The 26405-nt window shown below is 46.3% G+C and overlaps 1 protein-coding gene across 11 annotated transcripts in view; it reads right to left on the bottom strand.

Annotated features, from left to right (window-relative positions):
- UPF2 (UPF2 regulator of nonsense mediated mRNA decay) overlaps positions 1-26405 on the bottom strand; it is a 1606401-nt gene that overhangs the window by 458586 nt on the left and 1121410 nt on the right. For all 11 annotated transcript variants that reach the window (XM_086919968.1, XM_086919955.1, XM_086919976.1 and 8 more), the window contains one exon: positions 8475-8620. In XM_086919968.1, the coding sequence (XP_086776094.1) occupies positions 8475-8620 (146 nt within the window). The remainder of the gene's footprint in view (positions 1-8474; positions 8621-26405) is intronic.

Genomic DNA, 26405 nt, shown 5'->3' with positions numbered 1-26405 from the left:
CCTGCCTGTTCATGACAGAAGGCGATGGCTGCTGAAATCCATGGTGAGATGCTCTGTTTTGTAAGTGGGAGACCCTTCCTAGGTCTGATGTAGGCCACAAAACGCTGATTAGATTTCCTAAACTCCTTTGTCTTGTCGATGTAAAATTTTAAGCCTCAGTTGAGGTCCAGAGAATGCAATGCCCTCTCCGCTGCTGTACTGGGATTTGGAAAGAAGGAACGCAAAACCACAGGCTCATTAAGGTGGAAATCCGACGGAACCTTAGGGATTACCTTCGGATTGGTTCTAAGAATCACTCTGTCATTTTTAAATTGCATAAAGAGAACCTGAATTGAAAGTGCCTGCAGCTCACTCACTCTCCTTGCGGAGGTGAGCGCAAGAAGTAACGCTGTTTTCCAAGAGATGTATTTTAAGTCAGCTCTGTGCACCAGCTCGAATGGGTGCTTCCTGAGTGTGTTAAGGACTACATTCAGATGCCATGTAGGTGGCAACATCCTCACTGGATGGAAAGATCTGTATAGTCCCTTCAAGAATTGTTTGATTAATCTGCTTGACCAAAGGGAAGGTCCCGCTGCAGTTATTTTATCTCGGGATATCGCAGCCAAGTGTACTTTAATTGAAGAGTGGGCTAGGCCTGCCTTCGCCAGATGTAACAGGTAAGGTAGGATTTGTTCCGGCGAAGAAGAGAAGGGATGTATTCCATGATCTGCACACCAAACACAAAACCTCTTCCATTTCAGGGAATACGTTTTGGTGGTGCTATCTGCTCGTGCCTTGGCTAGGATGCCTCTACAATCCTGCGGAATGTTTAAATCCCGAAACTCTCGGAACTCAGGAGCCAGGTGGCTAACTTCAGAGACTTCAGATCCGGGTGTTGAATTTGCCGGCTGTGCATAGTGAGTAGAGATGGACTCGGCTTCAGACACACTGGCGGTTCCAGGGTTAGATGGAGTAGCTCTGTGAACCAATGCTGTCTTGGCTAAGTTGGGGCTATTAAAATGAGAGTACACGGCTCCACCTTCATCTTCCTGAGGACTCTGGGAAGCATCGGGAATGGCGGAAAGGCGTACGCAAAGACGTTGCGCCATGCGATGGAAAATGCATTCCCTAGAGACCCTGATTGGGGATGCCAACTTGCAAAGTGTGGGCATTTGGCATTGATCCTCGGAGCGAAGAGCTCTATCTATGGTGTGCCCCATCGCAAGAAGATTTGGTTGATAACCTTCTGGTCTAACTCCCACTCGTGAGGTGATGATTTTTGTCTGCTCAACGAGTCGGCGAGTACATTGTCCATCCCTGGGACATATTCCGCCTTTAGGGCTACACTGTTGATTATCAACCAGTTCCAGATTTTTTGCGACTTGGGCGAGAGTGTCAGCGAGCGCGTCCCTCCCTGCTTGTTGAGATAGTGCATTGTCGTGGTGTTGTCTGTCCTGACAAGCACTAGGGAGTTTTTGATTCTTGGTAGGAACGACTGTAGAGCCAAGAATACCGCTCTCAACTCGAGCAGATTGATGTGGAGCTCTCTCTCCGTAATTGACACCTTTCCGCTTATTTGCAGTTCCTGCAGGAAAGCTACTCAACCTTCTTTGGAAGCGTCCGTTGTTATTACATGAGGAGCCTCTGGAAGTAAGAATGTCAAACCTCGGGACAGGTTTCGTGAAGACATCCACCATCTCAGGGCCTTGACCATCTGGGAAGTCACTCTTATGTGGTCGTCGAATGACCCCGTGCACTGGACCCACTGCCTCGATAGTGCCTCCTGCAGAAGACGCATCTGTAGGCGACAGTGAGGGATCAAAAGGATGCACGATTACATCATCCCTAAAAGGGATTTGAAGAGTCGGACCTTCAACACTCTTTTTGAGGCTACTGTAGACGCTAGCACAAGAAGCCTGTTTTGCCTCTCCTGAGAGGGGAACGCTCTTGCGGAGGTCCTGTTCAAGGTTGCTCCCAAAAAGTTGATAGTTTGAGATGGCCGCAGGATTGATTTTTCCTGATTGATCGTGAGACCCAGGAAATTGAAGAGATTCAGACATGCGTTGGAAGACCTGGACGTGTCTTTGAAGGATAGTGCCTCGATTAGCCAGTCGTACAGATAGGGAAAGACTTGATGACTGCATTGCCTGAGATATGCCGCCACTGGGGAGAGACATTTGGTGAAGATGCGGGGCGCAGACTTGAGTCCAAAGGGCAGGATACATAATTGGAAATGCCTGCCCGCTACTGCGAATTTCAAGTACTTTTTGTGATTTTTGTGAATTGGTATATGGAAGTAAGCCTCTTGTAAGTCCAATGACGCCATAAAATCCCCCTCCTCCAGAAGATGTAGAACTTCCTGGATCGTCACCATGCGAAATGACTGTTTCTTCAGAAACTTGTTGAGAGCCCTGAGATCTAGGATTGGTCTCCATTTCTTTTCCTTCTTTTGGATTAAAAAGAAACGGGAATAAAATCCTTTCCCTCTTTGGGATGGTGGAACTCTCTCTATTGTTCCTTTCTGCAACATACCAGAGATTTCGTGCAGAAGCAGTCGTAGGTTTTTGTGATGCATTGGGCGAGGCGGGGTTCATGGAGGGATGCTTATGAATTCCATAGAGTGGCCGAATTGTATTAATTGAAGGACCCACCGGTCCGTAGTTATCTTTTTCCAATTCTTTAGAAAATAGGTCATTTTTCCTCCAAATTTTAATAAGGGATACGAGGTATGGACTGGCCAAATTAAGAGGTTATATTCTTCGCCCGTTGCCTCTTCTCTGTCCTCTGCCTCGAAAGGACGACTTTCCGTACAAGGACTGTTGGCCTTGTTGTTGCTGGCGTTGTTGATACTGCGGCCTACTCTGGTTGGACTAATAAGAGGATCTGTACTGGAAACCTCCTTTTTAGGAATATTGTCCTCTTCCCCTATTTTCTTGAAAGGACTGATTTTTATACTGAAGCGCGCCTAAGGCCCTTGCGGTGTCCGTATCCTTTTTTATGGTCTGTAATGCCTCATCAATTTTGGGGCCAAATAGTAGCTGCCCGTCATATGGCATGTCCAAAATTTTTGTCTGCACTTCAGGACGGAAGGAGGTCGCTTTCAACCATCCTTGACGTCTTAAAACCGCTGCACCAGCCAGCTGCCGAAATCCTGTCATAGCAACATCCATAGCACAGTCAATAATCTCTGATGCTGATGTTTCCTCTTCTATGAGTATTTTCTTCACCTCTTCCTTGGATGCCTCAGGTAATTCAGACAGGTACGGGGCTATGTCTGCCCACAGCTGTCTATTAGCTTTCCTATGTTGTCAAGCTTTCTTCCATCCTTATCCTGAGGAGCCGATACAGGAGAAGAAGGATTTCTAGAATTTTTCTGGACCCCCTGCATCACCGCAGAATCCGGTTTAGGATGACCTGTCAGGGAGGCCGGTGCCGAATTTGGAGCTTTGTATTTTTTGTCCAATCTAGGGATTACAGGCGAAACTGAGGCGGGATTCTGCATGATCTGCTCCCCCTGTTTCCAGAGATAATCAATCATAGGAATTTTTCTCGTTGACCTCTTTAATGGCTCCTTAAAATCATACAGGAAACATTCTTGTTCCTGAGACTCCATTGTAATCTGGAACCGCTTAGCGGCCCTTTCCACGACATTATGGAAACCACCTATATCAAATGGCGGCAAATTTGATGAAGCAGGTTCTGGAGATGCTGGCGAAGCTGTGACATAATCCTCCCAGTCATTATTGACTGATTGGTCATCCTGCAGCTCTCCTTCCTCTTGCTGTTCCTCCTGCTCTTCTTCGCCCTTCGAAGATTGAGGACCTGGTATATCCACCCGTTCCTTCTGAATGATAAGGGGTGGGGGTCTTGGTCTCGGCAATGGAGCCATTGCGGGAGCTTGAGGTGTCGGAGATTCTGGGAACCTCTGCTTGTAGTCTTCTATAAGGTATCTTAGATCCGTAACCAGGGATGCTGGCAGGCATACCATAGGTGTAGGTGGCAGACGGACCACCTGCTCCTCAACTTCCTCCTCATCCGAACTTTGGCATTTGACATTTAGCTCTGATGGGCTAGTCGCCAATAGGAACATATCCCCATCATCAGAATCTTCATCCAGAAGTAGACGTGCTGGTGGTAATAGCTGCAAACGGCTAGGGGAAGTTAGCTCTGGCGTTAGCGTCTTCCTAGTAATCTTCAGACACACAGAAGCTGACTGAAAGTCAGAATTAATCACCGTCTACGGACCAGTCGACGGGGAGATCGTCGACGGAGTAGCGGCGACAGCCGTCGTCATCGACGATGTTACGTCGACGGTATAGATGTTTCTGTCGTCGACGGTGCCTTCGTCGACGGTGTCTTCGCCAATGGTGCCTTCGTCGACGGTGCCTTCGTCGACGGCGACGAAGTCGACTGTGATGATCTCGTCGTCGACGAGGCTATCGTCGATGGGATTTTGGTTGACTACTAAGATCTTTTGAATACAATCGTCGACGATACAGCCTTACCCGCCGTCGACGATGGGGTTGTCGTCGTCGATGATGATAATGACGACGACGCCGTCAAGACGGTCGTCGTCGACGTAGATACATAAGCAGGAGATACTGCTTTCTTCATCACCAATGATGTCGTCGACGGTGCAGGCTTCTTAAAGGTGTGAACCTCCTTTTCTGAAGCTGCTTTTGCTTTGACCTCTGAAGACCTTTTAGCTGTCTACTTTTGAGGAGTATCCAAGGGGCCAGGGGAAGCTACCCTAGCTCTTTTGAGAGATGATTTTGAGGAGATTGAAGAACCCTCACTTCCCTCAGAGGAATCCAGATTGTCTCTATCCTTAAGCCTTTGGAGCCAGATCAAAAGGCGTCCCTCTCGGTCTTTTAGAGTCTTAGTAGAAAACGTTCGACATACTTGGCAGTCCCTTAGCCACATGATCTGGGTATAGACAGAACAGGCAGTCCTTATACTGGTCATCGATGTGTAACCTCTTTTTTCCACAAGAGGTAAAAGCTCTGACGAGACCCTTCTTTGGAGCATAAGCCTTAGTAAAATAGCTTTCCTTGAGGAGAAAACAGGAAACAATATCCCAAAAAACTGTTGAAAAAGCTATAAAGCAACAAACCTGAGCAGAGCTCAGGGGAGACTCCCTTAGCACAACGTGCGTTAGAAAATCTGAGGGACTGAGGCTCCTGCCAGGAAGGTTCTAGAGGGAGGTGACAGCGGATTGGCTCTTTTCTAGAGTTTGGTCCTTTTTACAAAAGGACCTAGATATCTTACAAAAGTGAGGCCTTATGGCCTACTATTCTCTATATGTCTATGGGACATTACTTATTTATGTACCGGGGACTCCCATCTCGACAACGGGGAATGATTAGGGCATGTGAATCTATGAAAGACACCTATAATACTGGATAACCTGGTTTTGGCCTCTAAGGAGGGGAGCCGGAAGTCAAGAACATCAAGTGCCCTACGCATGACTTTTGGGTAAAAAGTGTTTGCGTCAGTGGCGGTTACAGGGGGGGGGAGGAATGTCGTTGCAGGGAAAGTGTCAAGGCCACTGGCTTTTTGAAGGTCATCATACCAATTTTCCTTGTGGTATGTTCCTTATAAGAAACTGATTATGGTATCGAGGTTTGTCCTCCATCCCTTTCCAGTTTTTCTTTAATAAAGCCAATTGTGCATAAAACCAAGCTGCCTCATTAGCTGATGTTTTTGGTTTGAGAGTAGTTTCTGGGGAAACCTTATCCAATGAGCAAGAAATCCAGCTTTCCCAGCCGGAGTATGCTTCTTCAACCTTTCCTTGTATCCTGGGAGCAGAGGCAATTAAGCATTTCCTCCAAGCCACTGGATTAATCTTCGTCCAGTTCCTCACATGGGTAGTCCCTGCTGGTTGATGATTTTTCCTGCCAGCTTCCCTCAAACTAGGAGAGAAAGGGACGAGCAAGTAGTCTGACCACGGCATGGGTACTGGCAGAGAGGCAGCAATTTCGGGGTCATTAGAGATTAATGCATTCAATATGTGCCTCTTAATATGCCTGACAGGGTATATCAATTGGGTCAGTCAAAAGGGTTCCCCTATTTTAACACTTGCATCATAATCATTGCCTGAATCCATGCCAAAGAAATGCAACATATGCCTACTTTCTTATGGAGAGGAAAAGTCCAGGCTGGGAGGTTGCGCTTCGATCAAAGCACAGTGTGGCCTTGGTTGCGTTCAGTCAAAGAGCTCAACTGGCACTTTCCTCCAGCATCGATTGAGTCACCATTTCCGCTGAGGCTCTATGGACCAGCGTGGGGCCGGAAAGGGAGCTGGAGGAGGCACACTGGTAGATTCAGAGGGTCCAACTGGCGTCAAGGGCAAACCCGCCAGTGTTACCCTAGATGGAGATGCACTTGAACCTTAAGTTAAGTTCAGGTTCGATTTTCTTTCTCCCTCATTGGCTTATCGAAAGACTAGGTGCAAAAACAGACTTTGGTGATGACTTCAGCGCCTTCTGGACCGGAAACAGGACCAGGACCGGCCCTTTGACATGGACCGGTCACATAGCAGAGTCCTCTAACTCTTGGTGACATATAGCTTTATCTCATGCTCTCATATGACCTTCCATTTTATCAACACTCAGTCACTGCAGGCCGTAGACTTGTTCTTTCTTCCCAGGCACCTCAGGTAAACCTGAAGATCCATCACAGATATTTGTTTGAGAAAGTTCTTGGTTTCAAACCTGTCATCTTGAGAGGTGACATTTCCCTTGCACACTGAACGTTTTTGGGCTGAAAATTTGTCTCAGAGATGAGAGGTAGTTCCAGATCCGCATCTGGTAATGCAGTAAGAAAGGAACCAACGTCCGCACACTGCAGTGGCACCTATAAAGGCCCCACATATCCTTCTAGAGTGGAAGGCGTTAGTACGGAGCCCGATGGTGCCACCTATTGGCGAACAGAGTAACTACTCAAATGTTTCAGCATCTAATTTCCAACCTGGGGAATATTCAAAAGGTGAAGAATCTGCAGTTAGTCTCTATAAGGGACAAGCACGAAGGGGTGGTCCTATATGCAGCTTCACACCCTCACTTACTGGGTGAAAAGAAACCTTTATGGAGCTGCATGATGTACCTAACAGATATGTGGCAGGATGTTATTAAAAGTTCCAGAACTAGTCTAACCTCTGGGGAATATTCTAACAGTGAACAGCATGCAATTAAGAAAATGTTTTTATTGCTGACTAGGACACTATAGCACTTTGTCCAGAGGAGGATCCAAATAAACAATATTGCTTTTCTTAAGTACAATGCTCAACTTTGTACATCTCCTTAAGATGTCACTCAAAGAATAAGCAATTTCTCGCTCTCTTTGCTAAATTATCACATATTCATATCATAATTAATTTTAACAAAACAACTTAAGTGTTTTCGCTTTTTAAGCCACAAACTGCTTCATACAATATCCTAATCCCCTTTTGGAACCTAATGCATTATGAACTCTCTTAGCAGGCAGACTTGGGATTGGAAACTGGAAGAGCTTATCGCTTTATGCTATTGAATGACCAGGTGCAGAAACCCCTGCAATGCTACACAAAGTATTAAAGCAGACTAAGCCTGTCTCAGTGAAATGACAGCATGGTGAAGAAAAATATCTCTTGCTCTAAGCCATACGTAGTTAAACATCACTTTAAAGAAATATCACAATCATGAATGTAATGAAAAATGCATCAGCTTACCTATTTTCTTCTACGATTATTATGCCTTTCTTGCCCTATTTCTAGTAATTTCTGTGCTGCAGAATATATTGCTCTCTATTACAAAATTGCTATCACTTTCACCGTGTCAAATTTAGCACCTTACAAGGTCTCATTGTTATGTGACAAAATTGTGTTTTTATTAAATGGAGAACGCAAGGTACGTGCCCATAGCTAGAGCAAAAAAGCGGACTCCTTATACTGCATATTTAATGCCTGTAGCAGTTTGATGTGTTGGATGGTTACCCATAACTGAAACTACTGTGATACAAAATTCTTATTGCTTATCTTGTGGTAAGAAGCCTGTTAATTCTAACATAATGCCCCATTGACTGCATAATATACAACCAAAGCAGTTTCAAAGGGTGGAGTACTGGTATTAGTGCTCAATGCGTCAATAATGTATTAGGTTTTAAAATCATTTAAATCACTGCACTAGGTGACAGAACATGTCAGAAATACCAGAGAAAACGATAACAATAACAAATAGTGAGATATCAGAACTCAAGAAATTAAAATGAGAGATTAAAGGGGAGGAAAAGATGAGCAAATAATGTGGAGAAATACTTTGTAGAAAATGTTCAGAGAGTATAGAGCTCATTAAAAGTGCATATAAATCATGTTAATATGTGTACTTGTTGGAAGGCTAGTTCTCAGAGGGTGTCAAGTATCTGCATGCATCTTTGTAAGCGAAGTATCTTCTAAATTGACTAATTTATGGTTGAGCTGTTTCACAAAAAAGCAAATACATGGCAAAACATGAATTCACCTCTTCCTCCTGTTCATTCATTTCACTTTCATTTCCAGACTGTTCCTCTGTCTCTGCCCCACCATCATCTTCATCTTCATCATCATCATCTTCCAGATTGACTCCTTCTGACATGGAATGTTTAGAATCTTTGTCATTAATGAGACCTAAGGAACATAAAACCAAGGAAGTATTAACCGGACGACTCACACAGTCTAAAACTGCTTTAACATTGGATACAGTATTCAGAATGCCAGAATTCAAAATATATAATGTTACGTTAATGAAAAGAAAGGAACAAAATAAGAGGGGACAAGTCGCATGAAAAATGCGAAAACCAATGAAAACATATGCGTAACGGATTTCAACAGATACTTAAAGAACAGCACATGTGAACAATAATTTTGCACAGACTTACTTCTAAATGGTTGGACAAACAGCAAGAAACCTGTAACGATATAAAAGAGAGTCCAGAAGAGCATGCACGTTTAACACCTTGAAGGGCTGTTTGTGTTTGGAAAGATTGTTTAACAGGTTGAAAGGTCCATTAAGCACAACATTTTAAAAGCATCTTCAGACTTACAGGCAAGGCTGGTTTGAAGAAGAAGTTCAAGAGGGGTGATGTGACAAATCTATGGATTGACTATGATTCCGAAAACAAGGGTGATCAAGCCCATTTAGAACAATTCCCACCGAGTAGCACTTCCACAAAGAACATACAAATAAAATAATTAATAGGTGTACTTGATGTAGGAAAGTATTCCTATTGACATAGTTACTGCCCACTTTTTGCCTGACTCTGATACATCTTTGGCTGAATGTTCAGGTACCCAGGTTCCCAGTGCCTGTGAACTTTCGCAAAACTGTACCATTGTTTCCAACACCGCTGGAAAACATGCAAGTCCCTTGTAAAAGGTACCACTGGTACATAAGGCCTTGTGACCGGAGTGGGTCGAAAGGGTTGCAGCACGTACTGTGCAGCACTAAGAGACTCCACACCAAACACATGCACACTGCCGCTGAAACCTGCATGTTTTGGTGCAATAAAAGTTAGGAATCTACCTGACACACATCCCTGTGTGCCAGGTCTACCAGCACTGCGAGAGGCATAGGTAAGAACCTCTACAGCAGGCCTTACAGTCCTAAGGCAGGGTGCACTATAAGTCATGTGAGGGCATAACTGCATGAGCAGATATACTCCTTTAGTGTCTAAGTACATTCTTATAAATGATATGAGCACAGTGAAGCCATACTGAGTACATGGGATGGGAGCTTCTCAATACAAGTTCCATAGATCCATGACGGTATCACCAAATTCCAACATGTTTGGTACTAAACACCTCAGATTAATAAGCCCATACTGATGCCAGTATTAGATTAATTAATACATGCACTCAGAGGGCACCTCAGTGGTGTCACTGCAAACCTACCAACCCCCTAGTCTGTGCCTGACTGGTTTGCTCCAGCCTGCCATCTGTAGACATGTTTCTGACCCCCTGAAATAGGAGCCTTTTGCTCTCGTGGGTCAGGAACAAAGCCTACTTTGGAGACTTAAGACCCCAACTGACTTGGCCCCAGCCCTACCAGCCTGTCGGCAGCCCTCAAAGATCTTGCTACAGAAGAGCGACTCGGTCCGCAGCCCAGTTACCTCCAGAACCCAGGGAGGACTGCCTGCCTCCTAAAAAGACTCCTGCTCTCCTGTGGACATCGGAACTGTTGAGAAGAAAACCAAGTTTAAAGACTAAAGCTCTGCCTGTGGACCACAAACTCAACCACCTCTGCACCAGACTCCAAGGGCCCAACTACAAGAGAATCACCAGTCCTGAAAAAGGCTCCCCGTGATCGTAAGCAAAAGTCACTTGAGGTTCGACCCTTACCAGACTCCAGGTCGATGCCTGTAGCCTTTGCATGGTAAAACTCCACTCCCCCCCCCCCCAAAAATGCGACCACGCTGGTCAGCTGATTTCTGATGCCAAATAACACCCTGGTACCCAGAGCCCCATGTCATTTGTGGAGATATGCCAATGGTGTCCCGACGTACAGCACATTCCAAATTATGTGTGCAGATGTAAGTTTCTATTGTCCAGCCACCTGGTCTGAGCCTGCAGCCAACCATTTTCCAATTCCAAGGTTCTCCATTTGTTTGCACTGGGCACCTGTTGACACTTTGCACCGAGCTCCCCCAGTGTAGCTGAGGGTATACGTCTGGTGCTGCCTTGAACCCCCCCCCCGCCCCCCCCCAATCCTCTTTGTGCTTAACTTATACCCCCAGAGATGGGGTTAAAAAGCGTTCTACTTACCTGTAAGTAGTACCACTTTGATTGCCCCCTTTCTTAATTGGGTAACATTGGCACAAGTACTCTAGTTTGACCCCTTCACCCGGCCGCCCCAGAGCCGCTGGTGGTGTAGTGAGGCCACACACCCGAACCTTGCCTGGTACTGATTCTTCATGCAAAAGCTAAATATCGTAAATTGTTTATTTACCTGCATATTGCTGATTTGGTTTCCTCCCATAGGATATCATTGTATTGATTGAAAAATGCACCATGTCCACTTTTTACATCGAAAAACAGTGATATTGGAAAACATATTTTACTGCAACAAAGTATTTTTGGTTCTAATAAATAAATATACAAAAACTAATATTTTTATCAGTCATTTGTCTCGGATTTAGTAATTTGTCTTTGTGTAATCATTTATGGTCTGTGTGTGTACAACAAATGCTTTGCACTGCCCTCTGATGAGCATAACTGCTTGCCCACACTATCCCATGAGAGAGCATTAGTATTTTCTACTTTAGTCTCTGTAAAGCCTCTAGGGATCCACTAGACTCTGTGCATACTATACCTTACTTTGGTATAGTATACACAGGGCCCGCTTTCTACACCTGGGACTGCAAGACTTACTAAGCAGAGATTTCTTAAAGTTGAGTCTGCTGCCAATGAGCTGTTACTTTTGACATAATAAACAGAAAGAGAAAGTACACCACAGATTTCAAAACGTTCTCCTGGTTTTTTATGCGCATGCTTTTGGTATGCAACCAAAACACAACATGTCCAATAAATGGTAGGTTTACAATCTTTCACTGCAGTCGAGAATAAATACAGATCAGACACAGTCAAAATGTTTGTCTCAGACCAACACCAGGACAATCAGCACTGCCTTTTCTCATGATAATTATGTTTTCTGGCCTTATTGTATTCTTTACGAATTTACTTTATGTCTTCTCTTTTAGTTTTTCTGTTTTTTATTCAGGTGAAATGTTCCGCAAATTGCTCCAGCAAGCAAGATTGATAAGTTGCGGTTTTCATGGCCAAGGACAACAAAAGAGAAAATCATTGATAATCTCCACTACAGCCCCTCGCGGCGGGATGCCTGACTTTCACCTTGTGGATACCCTGCTGGGGTTATCTCACAGGGGAATACCAGGACGGGTTCCCAAGGCAAGCGCCTTGATGCCTTCGGGTGATACGTGCGCTATATAAATCGCAATACATTTACATTTACATTTACATTTAATGGAAGAGGTTTTTGTCACGGTAGTTGATCCGGGTTGCTTTCCTTCACATGTGACAATGGTATAGAGAGAATGTTGTTAATTCATTCTCTAAAGATCTGGAAGGCAGACCATGCCCATGAGATCCTTCTTTTGAACACAGGAAGTGAATTGCGGGGAAAAGAATGTTCCCTACAAGGTGAACAGGCATCACACCCTGCCTTAATTGCTCAACTACATGGATCTGGTACCCTGACTATTTTTGGAAAAGGTTTCATGCTAATCTAGCATGTGTGCAGATGTCTAGGCCTGCCCTTGAAATTAGTAGGTTCTGGACTTGTCCTGAGACCTGAAGGAGTGTTCGAAGTGTGCCCTAATGTATTGTAAGTGGACTACTCTCCCGGTCATGGGTTTACCACATAGAGCAGTGGAGAAAACATACAGTCTTTTAGAAGAACATTAGTTAATTACCTGTAACTACGGTTCTCCAGTATTAGTATTTTTCATAGATTCACATGCTTGAATCATCCCACCGTCGTAGTGGGAGTCCCACAGTATACATATAAAAGCAGTAGATAATACTACAATAGGCTACCATGCAATGAACAGTCACTGCAATAGCCTATCCATTTTATTTTGTAAAAAAACAAAAAAGAACCAAACTTAAGTAGCAGCCAATTAGGTGACGGCACCATCTAGAACAATCCCAAGAGAGTCTAGGTTCCTCAGATTTTCAAGCACAAGTGTGAAACTGTAAACCTTGAAGAATAACGAAAGCGTCTCAGGGGAGGAGGGTGGGTCACGTGAATCTCAATACTGGAGAACCGTAGTTACAGGTAAGTAACTCATTTTCTTATCCAGTATTGGATCTCTCGAGATTCACATGCTTAAATCACAGTAGCTGGCAGTTGCACAGGTATACATGTATAGAAGTACAGTAATATTTATACATATGTACCCTTAGAGGATGGTGGGTAACAATATACAAAATACTAAAACATATACAAGATATCATGTAGTAAAATACCAACAAAATATATACACATATCCAAAATACAAAGTAAAAAATCCTTTGTATTTTGCTTACCTTATTGAAATAGATGACATAGGACTGCCTGTCCCACTGCTGCTTCGCTATAAGCTGCCATATCCAGGCAATAATGCCGCATGCAAGTATGAACACTCTTTCATGTAGTGGCATGGCAAATCTTGCCCAGTGGAACACCAGCGAAAAAAGCAGGAGAAGAGGAAACTGCTCTTGTAGAATAACTGATTTTTGTCTCTAACAGATGTATCGTTACCGAAGGTAAGTAACTTGTTCATCTGAAAGACACAATTAGTTATCGATTCCTCACCTGAGAATAGACACCCCAGCAATACCAACCACAGAGGGGGGTCTGTGAACCAAGTTCACACCAGAAAGTCCTGGAGAACTGAACGGCCGAAGAAGCCGTCTCTCTGGACTTGGCTGTCCAGGCAGTAGTGTTTGGTAAACCTGTGCAGTAAAGCCTATGTGTGAGAAGTTGGCCTGATATATGATGCTCACTAGTTCTAGTGATCACCTTGTATCAGTCCAAACAACCCTTATGGTGATTGGTTGTAAGTCAACCTTATAGACCAGCTATCCTAATGGTAGCATGGACAAAGCAGTCTTAGGCTAAACTCTTTTGGCATGTGAAGCCAGCTGTTTTACTATATATAACCCCTTGAATACCAAATGAAAAGACAACACACAGGTTGTTATGAAAATAAACAATATATTTATTACTAACAAAACACCTCTGAACTCTTTATGAGATCAGAGGGCTAAGCACATGACAAGACTCTTAGGAAAAATACGTTAAGTTGCACAAATTACAATGGTGCCCTAGGGGCACGACAAACCATATACTAAGTAAATGGTATAAGGAAATTGATAGAGGAAATGAAGATGCCCAGAGGCTGTAGGATCGCTGGGACTACACTACCCTAACCTTAGGTAAGGAGCAGGATGCCAATGGGACACGTGTGCAGTGTGAACTCACACGCGAGATGCGGGACAAAGTCAATGGACACTACAAATTACGAAAAGGTAAGTAAAAGACAGTTCCGACCAGTTAGGACTAAAATGACTGGATACCTGGACACTAGGAGAGTCAATCTACCCTCGAGCACCGAAATGCTCTCGTTACCTCACCCACGGGCTGCGGGTGCATAGGTGTGAAAGTGTGTCGGGTTTCCGCGTCGAAGTCTATGGAGCCTCGAAGAAAGATGCTGCAGGCGACCAGGAGGAAGATGTCCGGAGCGATCCAAGGGTGGATCGAGGAAGATGAAGACCTGAAAGCAGAGGGGAGAATGTTCACAGTCACTAGCCAGTGACTGGAGTGGAACCAGGAAGGTACCAGATGCTGTCGTCGCGATCAGGTGAAGAGTGGACGCTTGACTCTGCAGCCACGTGGACCAGGTGGTGTCTTCAACGACCAGGATGGAGGCCTAGCTGTCCCACGCAGGCTCTCGCTGTCGGCGGTGTTGGTTCCGGATTCGGCGTCAACAGGTCTTGGCAAAGGCAACCCACGGGGTGAGTGGAAAAGGCGTCTGGTGCGGACCAGGAGGGTCCGGGGTGCTTCTCCTTTTCAGGGAAGCAAGGGCCAGTCTGGAGCAACCAGACCAGCGGTGTAGTTTTTGTGGATCGTCGTCTAGGAGGTCACAAGCCAACCGGCAAGTGACCAGACAACGCGTCGAGCAGCAATCAAGCAAAAGGGCCCCACGCAGATCTCGTGGATGCTGGAGGGCTGAACTTCTGAGCAGGAGCTGCTCGGGGCTGGGGCTTCTGAATCCCCAAAGCACTTTCTCGAGGATGCCTCTGAAGTCGTGCTGGAAGCGAAGTGCAGTTTCTTCAAGATGGCCGGTCCCATGTGTCTCGTCGCACCCACGGATCTCAGCTGTGCTGCAGATGTAGGTAGAGGTCGGAGAGGTCTGGAAGTCCGGATCTCGTCGGGCCCTGAAGTCTGGTTCCAGGCAGGAAGGACGACAAAGTGAACCGCTATGACGCTTGATGGTGCCTGCTTGTGCAGGGTGGTCACTCCTTGGCCACAAGGGAGATTTTCTTCAGTCTTCTATGGAGCAGAACGTCGAAGTCCAGAGTTTCTTCTTGTAGATTCAATTCAGGATAATCTAATTTGGAAGGGACCAGCTCCTACCTTTATTCTCCTAAAGGGGGCTGTACTATGACTAGGTCCCTCCTATGGGTGGGACCAGGAAGGGGGGTGGTTACACCCCCTATCCTTTGTCCGGTTTTGCGTCAGAGCTGGGGTTGGAGTGCCCTAGCAACTGGTTTGAACCGGGGTATGCACAGGGACACCTTGTGTGCCCCAGGCATGTCTAATTAATTTCAGCCGGTCCTACCTCAATACACAAAATCCTGTCTGGGGTGGTGCTAGCACCTGCCAAGGCAGGAAACCCTTTGTCCAAGCCTCCCTCGCTGGAAGGACTCCCAGCAGCAGGAGGTCAGACTTGTGTCTGTGGTAGCAGCATCCATTTTGTGATGCTGAGACTCGAGTTAACTTTAACCGGGGTTCACAGTTACATACATGTCGTGTCCCTCTAAAAGGGTGAAATGCTACCCCCGTCGCCAGAACTGGCGAAGGGGGTAGTATTCCAATTCGTATGACACCTTACTCGACATGTTTTGATAATGCTATGTCAAAGTTAGCAATAACCGCGAGGATTATAATGCACTTAAAGAGTATATGGTATAGAGTTATCATGGAAACAGCTAAAGGACTTGGTTCTGAAAGCTGCAGACAGGCTCAGGTCATGCTAGAGCACCATCTCACATAATTCCAAGCACTCTGCCTCCAGGATTGTTAAGGCCTGCCATAGGAGTGACTTATAGGAGTATATGTGTCCATTTTAGGGTTAGATATAGGTAGACTATATCTATAGCAAAGGGTGATTACACCACCTTGCCCCAGCTGTGTTACCAGCCAGTTGTGTCTGTTTAGATGACCAGCCAGGGGTGGCACAATACATGCTGCGGCCCCTGGTAGGCCTTGGGTGCACTTATGCCCTGGGTACCTATGGTACACTGTATAAGGACTTACAAGAGTGACCCAATACCAATTGGTAAATGCAACTAAGGTACATGGATGTCAATTTAGAGAGAGAACAGCTAGGCTGTGGGTCTGATTAGCAGGCCCACAGCCAGGGAAAGTCATAAACCAGTGAAGCAAAAAGCAAAAATCTGGGGTGACCATAGGATTACAGACCCTACTCTCCTACATAACCCCCCCAAACTTAGGGACATTAAACTAACCTTGACCAGGTGAGTCTTCTTGTTCTAAGTGGAAATACCTGGAGAGACCATCTGCATTGCCATGGTCAGTCCCTGGTCTGTGCTCCACTGTAACGTACATCCCCTGTAGGGAAATGGACCACCTAAGAAGTTTGGCGTTTTCACCCTTCATTTGATTTAGCCACAAGAGGGGCTTATGGTCTGTCTGAATCTTGAAGTGCGTTCCAAACAAGTATGGCCTCAACTTCTTCAGGGCCCAAACCACAGCAAAGGCCTCCCTCTCAATAGCTGACCAACGTTTCTCTCTATGGGTCAGCCTTCTACTTATAAAAGCAATGTGCTGGTTATGACCATCAATATTCAGTTGAGATAGAACAGCTCCCACACCCAACTCAGAAGCATCTGTTTGGACAATGAAAGGTTTGGAGTAGTCTGGACTCTTGAGAATAGGTGCAGTGCACATGGCCTGCTTTAGGTGATCGAATGCCTTTTGACAGCTAACTGTCCACTGAACTTTCTTTGGCATTTTCTTACTTGTCAGGTCATAAAGTGGGGTCACAATGGTCCCATAATTTCTGACAAATTTCCTATAGTAACCAGACAGGCCCAAGAAAGCTGTGACCTGTGTCTGGGTGGTTGGAGGAGCCCAGTCCTTTATGGATTGTATCTTGCTCTCCACTTGTTGAACCTGGCCTCCACCTACAAGGTGGCCCAGGTACACAACCTGACTCTGCCCTATCTGGCCCGTGGTAGCCTTGATAGTGAGGCCTGCCTTTTGCAGGGCCTCCAAAACTTTCCTCAGGTGGATCAGGTGATCCTCCCAGGTGGAGCTGAAGACAGCAATATCATCTAGATATGCTGCACAAAAGTCATCCAACCCAGTGAGAACTTGGTTCACCAACCTTTGAAAAGTGGCAGGTGGATTTTTCAAACCAAAGGGCATCACCACAAATTGGTAATGATCTCCTGGGGTAGAAAATGCTGTTTTGGTCTTGGCATTCTCAGCTAACCTGATTTGCCAATAACCAGCTGTCAGGTCAAATGTACTCAAGAATTTGGAGAAGCCAATTTATCTATGAGTTTATCTGCCCTAGGTATTGGATGGGCATCTGTCTTAGTGACAGCATTGAGACCCCTGTAGTTTACACAAAACCTCATCTCTCTCTTACCATCCTGGGTGTGAGGTTTTGGCACTAGAACTACAGGACTAACCCAAGGGCTCTCTGAGGGTTCAATGACTCCCAATTCCAATATCTTTTGTACTTCTTTTGTTATGCAGTCCCTGACGTGGTCAGGTTGCCTGTAGATCTTACTCTTTATAGGCAGACTGTCACCAGTGTCCACCTCATGGGTGCACCAGTTTGTCTGACTGGGTGTCAGAGAGAACATTTGTCTAAAGGATTGAAGAACATGTTTGCAATCCTTTTGCTGATGCTCAGAGAGGCTGTCAGAAAAGACCACACCATCTACTGACCCATCATCAGGATTCTGAGTGAGCAGGTCTGGGAGAGGGTCACTCTCTTCCTCCTGTCCCTCATCTGTGGCCACGAGCAAGCCCATGTCATTCCTGTCAACAAATGCCTTGAGCCTGTTCACATGAAGTACTCTGTGAGGGCTCCTGGGAGTTCCAAGGTCCACCAGGTAGGGGACCTCTCCCTTCTGTTCAATGATGGTATGGGGTCCAGACCATTTATCTTGGAGAGCTGCTAGGGCCACTGGCTCCAACACCCACACCTTCTGTCCTGGCTGGTAAACAGTAAGGACAGCCTTTTGGTCATGCCAAGCTTTTTGAAGTTCTTGGCTGGCCTCAAGGTTTTTGGATGCCTTCTCCATGTACTCTGCCATCCTGGAGCGGAGACCAAGTACATAGTCCACTTTGTCAAGTTTAGGCTTTTTGAGAGGTAACTCCCATCCTTCCTTTAACAAGACATAGGCGTCCTCTTACAGGATGCCCAAATAGAAGCTCAAAAGGGCTGTAACCAACCCCTTCTGTGGGACCTCTCTGTAAGCAAACAGAAGGCAGGGTAAAAGGATGTCCCATCTTCACCTAAGCTTTTCAGGTAACCCTTTTATCATCCCTTTTAGGGTCTTGTGGAATCTCTCCACAAGCCCATTGGTCCAACAATGTTAATCCCCACTCTTTCAAAGGGTACCCCCACCACAGGTAGTGATATAAGGGGGCCTTTGTTGTGCCACCTGATTTGCCACTGGCTTGACAGGTGACACATGAGCGACAAAACTCTCGTGTCGTCAGGCATATGAGGCCAGTGAAAGTGTGGGACAAGCCTTTCCCAAGTCTTGTTCTGGCCTAAGTGACCTGCAAGGGGAATCTCATTGGCCAAGGTAAGAAGGAAACCTCTCAGAAACAAGGGGATGACCAGCCTCCTGGTAGCACCAGGCTTGGGGTCCCTTGCCTCAGAGTATAGGAGTCCATCATCCCAGTACACCTTGTGGGTACATGTAGCATTCCCTACAGCCTCAGCAGCAGCCTGCTGTCTGAGGGGTTCAAGAGAGGAACAGTCTAACTGTGCCTGCCTCAAGTCTGCCCTGGAAGGTCCCCCTGTCCCAAGAAACTCAACCTGTTCAGGTTCAAGCTCTTCTAGGACAGTTCCTTCTGGGGTCTTTGGGTCAGCCTCCTGAGAGGGCTGATCCTCACCTTGAGACAGGGGGGAAGGCACTGCCTTAACCCTACTGCTCTTTCTCTTGGGTAGTGTCTGGTCCATTTTTCCAGGATCCAGCACTTGTTCAGCTGGGCATTTCTTGGCCCGTGACCTGGTCACAGCAAAGACATGTGCTGACAAACCTAACATTTCCACAGGAGTCCTATACTCCACATCTGACCACAAGGAGGACTCCAAATCATTGCCCAAAAGACAGTCCACTGGGAGGTCTGAAATAACTACAACCCTTTTGAGGCCAGTTACCCCTCCCCAGGAGAAGTTAACAACTGCCATACTGTGATTGGTAGTTACATTGCTAGCATTGGTCACTAGGTAGTCTGAACCTAGTATTACCTGATCAGGGTCCACAACGTTTGGTGTCACCATAGTGACACTGGCACATGTGTCCCTGTAGGCCTGAGACATTTTTCCATTGATTAAAGGCGTTTGCCTGTATTTGCCCAGAGTACTGGGACTTACAGTAGGGGTCATATCCATGTCCCCACTACAAACAAGAACAGCCTGAGTAGGTATTCTGACTAAGTCAGAACCCACCTCAGTTCCCAGGGTTAACCCAACTATAGCCTTGGGGGGGTGCACTACCACTACTAACTGTACTAGGGGGTGCAGGTGCCTTAGGGGCAGTAGTGGTAGGAGCTGTGCCTTTCTTGGTGCACTCACTAAACCAGTGAGTCTTACTTTTACAGTATTGGCACCATGGTTTTCTTGGAACATCAGTCTTCTTCTTTTGGGAATGCTGGGACTCACCCTCCTTAGATTGTTGGGGCCCTGTTGAAGACTTCTGGTCATTTTGCTGATTCTGATTACCCTTTTGGTCTGCTTTCTTCTGGCCACCACCCTGGTTCTGGTTCTGCTGCTTGACCCTTGTCCTGACCCATCTGTCTGCCTTCTTTCCCAATTCTTGGGGAGAGGTCAGATCTGAGTCAATCAAGTGCTGATGCAAAAACTGGTTCTGACAATTATTTAAGATTTGCTCTCTCATAATTAGATTATACAATCCATTGTAATCAGTAACTTTAAAGTCATCTTCTAAGGGGGGTATGCTTCCATCTGCTGGATTAGAGGGGCCTGGGTTAGAATCCCTTCTAGCATCATATGTCTCTAAGAGACCTAACAGAAATGGAAGGGTAGGGTTAGAACCCTGTTTCAATTTCCTGGAGGTACACAATTGTCTCATCTTATGGAAGTTGAGTGCTGCATATCTGGAAAGGACCTGTGGAGGGTCACTAATCACAGGGGAGCCACTGCGTTCTCTCCTGTGATAGACATGCTTTCTAGTGAGGTGTAAGTGGTGCACTTACCTACACTATGAGTTTTCCTACTGATCCCTTGCTAAGAGTTGTAGTCAGGGTGTGCTACTCCCTTTCTACTACAACAGCTGCTTCAGTAGAACTCAGAGTATTTCTAAGCTTGTTATATGTACCTATGGTACCTTATGTGATCTTTCAAATGATATATCTCTAGATTATATTTGGTAAAAACAACAGCAAGCTCAAATCCCAACCGCTGCACACCAATGTGAGAAGTTGGCCTGATATATGATGCTCACTGGTTCTAGTGATCACCTTGTATCAGTCCAAACAACCCTTATGGTGATTCGTTGTAAGTCAATCTTATAGACCAGCTATCCTAATGGTAGCATGGACAAAGCAGTCTTAGGCTAAACTCTTTTGGCATGTGAAGCCAGCTGTTTTACCACATATAACCCCTTGAATACCAAATGAAAGGACACCACACAGGTTGTTATGAAAATAAACAATATATTTATTACTAAAAAAACACATCTGAACTCTTTATGAGATCAGAGGGCTAAGCACATGACAAGACTCTTAAGAAAAATACGTTAAGTTGCACAAATAACAATGGTGCCCTAGGGGCACGACAAACCATATACTAAGTAAATGGTATAAGGAAATCGATAGAGGAAATGAAGATGTCCAGAGGCTGTAGGATCGCTGTGACTACACTACCCTAACCTTAGGTAAGGAGCAGGATGCCCACAGGACGCGTGTGCAGAGTGTGAATTCACACGCGAGATGCGGGACAAAGTCAATGGACACTACAAATTACGAAAAGGTAAGTAAAAGACAGTTCCGACTAGTTAGGACTAAAATGACTGGATACCTGGACACTAGGAGAGTCAATCTACCCTTGAGCACCGAAATGCTCTTGTTACCTCACCCACGGGCTGCGGGTGCATAGGTGTGAAAGTGTGTCGGGTTTCCGCGTCGAAGTCTATGGAGCCCTGAAGAAAGATGCTGCAGGCGACCAGGAGGAAGATGTCCGGAGCGATCGAAGGGTGGATCAAAGAAGATGAAGACCTGAAAGCAGAGGGGACAATGTTCACAGTCACTAGCCAGTGACTGGAGTGGAACCAGGAAAGAACCAGATGCTGTCGTCGCGATCAGGTGAAGAGTGGACGCTTGACTCTGCAGCCACGTGGACCAGGTGGTGTCTTCGACGACCAGGATGGAGGCACGAGCTGTCCCACGCAGGCTCTCGCTGTCGGCGGTGTTGGCTCTGGAATCGGCGTCAACAGGCCTTGGCAAAGGCAACCCACGCGGTGAGTGGAAAAGGCGTCTGGCGCAGACCAGGAGGGTCCGGGGTGCTTCTCCTTTTCAGGGAAGCAAGGGCCAGTCGGGAGCAACCAGACCAGCGGTTTAGTTTTCGTGGATCGTCGTCTAGGAGGTCACTAGCCAGCCGGCAAGTGACCAGACAACACGTCGAGCAGCAATCAAGCAAAAGGGCCCCACACAGATCTTGTGGGTGCTGGAGGGCTGATCTTCTGTGCAGGAGCTGCTCGGGCTGGGGATTCTCAATCCCCAAAGCACTTTCTCGAGGATGCCTCTGAAGTCGTGCTGGAAACGAATTGCAGTTTCTTCAAGATAGCCGGTCCCAAGTGTCTCGTCGCACCCACGGATCTCAGCTGTGATGCAGATGTAGGTAGAGGTCGGAGAGGTCTGGAAGTCCGGATCTCGTCGGGCTCTGCTACAAGGGAGATTTTCTTCAGTCTTCTGTGGAGCAGAATGTCGAAGTCCAGAGTTTCTTCTCGTAGATTCAATTCAGGATAATCTAATTTGGAATGGGACCAGCTCCTACCTTTATTCTCCTAAAGGGGGCTGTACTATGACTAGGTCCCTCCTATGGGTGGGACCAGGAAGGGGGGTGGTTATACCCCCTATCCTTTGTCCGGTTTCGCGCCAGAGCTGGGGCTGGAGTGCCCCAGCAACTTGTTTGAACCGGGGTATGCACAGGGACACCATGTGTGCCCCAGGCATGTCTCATTCCTTTCAGCCTGTCCTACCTCAATACACAAAATCCTGTCTGGGGTGGTGCTAGCACCTCTCAAGGCAGGAAACCCTTTGTCCAAGCCTCCCTCGCTGGAAGGACTCCCAGCAGCAGGAGGTCAGACTCGTGTCTGTGATGGCAGCATCCATTTTCTGATGCTGAGACTCGCGTTAACTTTAACCGGGGTTCACAGTTACATACATGTCAAGTCCCTCTAAAAGGGTGGAATGCTACCACCGTCGCCAGAACTGGTATGACACCTTACTCGACATGTTTTGATAATGCTATGCCAAAGTTAGTAATAACCGCGAGGATTATAATGCACTTAAGAGTATATGGTATAGCGTTATCATGGAAACAGCTAAAGGAATTGGTTCCGAAATCTGCAGACAGGCTCAGCTCATGCTAGAGCACCATCTCACATAATTCCAAGCACTCTGCCTCCAGGATTGTTAAAGCCGCCTGCCATAGGAGTGACTTATAGGAGTATATGTGTCCATTTTAGGGTTAGATATAGGTAGACTATATCTATAGCAAAGGGTGATTACAACATCTTGCCCCAGCTGCGTTACCAGCCAGTTGTGTCTGTTTAGATGGCCAGCCAGGGGTGGCACAATACACGCTGCAGCCCCTGGTAGGTCTTGGGTGCACTTATGCCCTGGGTACCTATTGTACACTGTACAAGGACTTACAAGAGTGACCCAATACCAATTGGTAAATGCACCTAAGGTACATGGATGTCAATTTAGAGAGAGAACTGCTAGGCTGTGGGTCTGATTAGCAGGCCCACAGCCAGGGAAAGTCGTAAACCAGTGAAGCAAAAAACAAAAATCTGGGGTGACCATAGGATTGCAGACCCTACTCTCCTACACTATGTAGCTGCCTGGAAGATGTAAAGAAGGGGGACTCCACGCCCCAAAGCAGTAGTGGCTGCCGTCGCCCTGGTGGAATGGGCATGCAACCCCACTGGAGGTTCTTTTTTCGCTAAGGAACAGCATATCTTGATGCAAAGAACGACCCATCGGGAGATGGTTCATTTTTGCACGGCCTGACCTTTTTCGGTGCCCACATAGCCAACAAAGAGCTGATCATGCACCTGGAATTGTTTTGTTCGATCCAGATAGAATGAAAGCACATCTTTGGGATACAGACGGTGGAGCTTCTCATCCAGTTTAGAAAGAAGCGGAGGCAGAAAGAAGGTGGGCAAAATGATGGTCTGTCCTACATGGAAAGAGGTAACCACTTTCGGAAGGAAAGAAGGCCTAGAGCGGAGGTCAGCTTTGTACGCATGAACAGCCAGGAAAGGGGGCTTAGAAGAGGGGGCTTAGAAGAGAGGGCTTGGAGTTCACTCACCGTGCGAGCAGAGGTGATGGCAATCAGAAAGGCAGTTTTAAGGGTTTAGAGTCTGAGAGGACAGTTATGTAGTGGCTCGAAAGGATCACACATAAAATAAGTAAGAACCAGGTTCAAGTCCCACTGGGGCATCACGAAAGAAGTTGGAGGATACAAGTGAGCAATGCCCTTAAGGAAGTGATTCGCAATAGGGGACTTGAAAAGAGAAGGCTGGTCAGGCATCTGAAGGAAAGCCGTAATATCCTAAAGATAGCCTTTGAGAGTGACCAGAGCAGAGCCCTGCTGGCCCTAAGAAAGAATGAAGAAGAGAACCTCTGAAAGGGGGAAAGAAAGGAGATCCACAGCCTTTGCTGCTCACCATCCCACAAACTTGTTCCATCTACAGGCGTATACCGTTTTGGTGGAGGGACGCCTTGCTGCCAAGATAACATTACAGACTTCGGGAGGAAGGTCGAAAGCAGTCAACGGTTGCTGCTCAATCTCCAAGCAAGGAGGTGGAGGCTGGGCAGGTTCGAGTGGAGGACCGTTCGCTGCTGCACCAGAAGATCCTCCCAAAGAGGGATTCTGATCAGAGAATCTATGTCAATATGTAATAGCTCGGGATACCAGACTCTTTACGCCTAATCCGGTGCCATAAGAAGGACGTGGGCCCGGTCGCGCTTGACCTTCAGCACTCTGGGCAGAAGTGGTATAGGCGGAAAGGAGTATGGAAGACCACAACTCTACTAGTGACGAAAAGCAATGCCAAGCGAGTGCCCCCTTGCAAATTCCAATGTGCAGAACTGCTGACATTGATCGTTCTCTTCGGTGGCAAATAGATCTAACCAAGGCTCTCTCTCCCCACTGCTGAAAGAGACGTCATTCGTGAGCCATCATCCACCTGCGGCTGAATAAGTCCGCCCTAGTGTTCAGAAAACCTGCCAGGTGTTGAACCACCAGGGATATGCCGTGATGTTCCAGCCATGCCCAAAGGCGGAGTGCCTCTTGACATAGGGTCCACAACCCCACCCAGCCCTGTTTGTTGCAGCACCTCATGGCGGTGGTGTTGTCCGTTTACACCTGCACCACTCTTCCCTGGACAGAGGGAAGGAATGCCTTTAGTGCAAGACGAATCGCATGAAGCTCCAGAAGGTTTATATGGAGCTCAGACTTTGCCGGAGACCAGAGGCCTCTGATCACCACCTCTCCCTAGTGGCTGCCCTACCCCAGCAGTAAAGCATCTGTCACCACTGTTAACTCTTGGTTGGGGAAGGGAGAGGGATCCGCCATTGACCCAATCCTGGTACGTTAGCCACCACTGCAATTGGCGTGCAGTGCCCTCCTGGATCTGGAGGCAATCGGAATGATTCCCCTGAAGCTTTGCCTGCTGGAACTTCGGGCCCCACTGAAGAGCCCGCATATGCAACCTGGCATATTCCACCCGCAGGATGCAGGAGGCCAAGTAGCCTCAGGGTCATTCTGACCGAAACCAGGGATAGAGGCTGAAAAATCGGAATCATAGCCCAGATATCCCAGACTTGCTGCTCAGGAGGATAAGCCCGAAACCACGCTGTGTCCAGAACTGCTCCCAAGAAACAGAGCTTCTGAGAGGGAACCAGGTGTGACTTTGGCACATTAATGGTGATCCTCAGCAAGTGCAGGAGGTCGGCCGTAGTCTGGAGGTGGGAGACGGCAGCCTGGGGTGAGCCCGCCTTCAACAGCCAGTCGTTGGGATAGGGGAAGAGTGTAACCCCTGATCTGCGCAGATGAGCTGCAACCACCGCCATCACTTTTGTGAACACTCGAGGGGGGCTGGTAAGGATTTGATTGACATGTACATAAAGCTTTCTTAAAACTGTAAAGTATTGCATTTACAAAGTAATATTGCCTTCTTGAAAAGCACTGTGTAGGTTACCTGCACTGAGTGATTCTTGGTTCTAGAAGCAAATAAAGTAACAACTATTTACGAAAACAATTGGTGTGGATTTGGTTTTCGAGTGTGTGACATTTCTTGCCTGAGTGTGGAGAACAAATACTTAACACCCTTTGATAAGCCTGACTGCTCAACCACACTTCCACAAAAGAGGGTAAGGTTTTATCTACTTTAGCCTCTTCTATACCTCTGGGGATCCACTGGAGACTGTGCACACTATACCTTAGTTTGGCATAGAATACAGAGAGCCAGTTCCTTACAGCTTCTATAACCCATCAAGTGCAGTGGCGGATTCTCATATACAGATTCTCAGGCACTGAAATCAAAGAATAGGGGCAACTATCTTGATTCCCTTTCAAAATGTATTTCTGGAGTGGTATCATAGGTTATATGTACCTTACTACAGCTGATTTGTTTTGATTGGCTGTATTATATAAAAAGGGAAATACCGCTTCCTATGGGCATTTATTCTTTTAAAAAAAGGAACACTGGGAACCTTGGCAAGGATAAAGGTAAGTTATGTTTATGAAAAGTACACAAAATAGAAAAAATGAATCAGTTAATTGCAAGAAACGTACATACCAGACACATAAGCAAAAGAATCAAAAGGCACTCAACATTAATCATACAATGTAGTTTATCCTTCCACACTAATGTATAGACCAGGAATGGACCTTGTCAAGGTAATAGATGGTCCTTTTTTCACTCCGTTTCTGTTTTAAACTAGTCCTCAATTTTTTAAGGATGTACCCCTATGCATTTTGGGAGATGTGGATTTGCTTAATCATTTCCATTGAAACTTTTCAGCTTTAGAAATAACCAACCTTTGCATCTTATTTTCAGTTCTATGTCAATGTATAACCACATTATTTCAATGTATCTATGCACTGGAAAATATGGGTTTTGGCGGATTCAAATGTTCAAAAAGAATTTTAAACATTTAGGGCTA

This window comes from Lissotriton vulgaris, chromosome 1_1 (genome assembly GCF_964263255.1).
Source record: "Lissotriton vulgaris chromosome 1_1, aLisVul1.2, whole genome shotgun sequence".
NCBI lineage: Eukaryota > Metazoa > Chordata > Amphibia > Caudata > Salamandridae > Lissotriton > Lissotriton vulgaris.
Note: the sequence above shows the minus strand (reverse complement) of the source record. Positions and strands in the feature narration are given on the sequence as shown.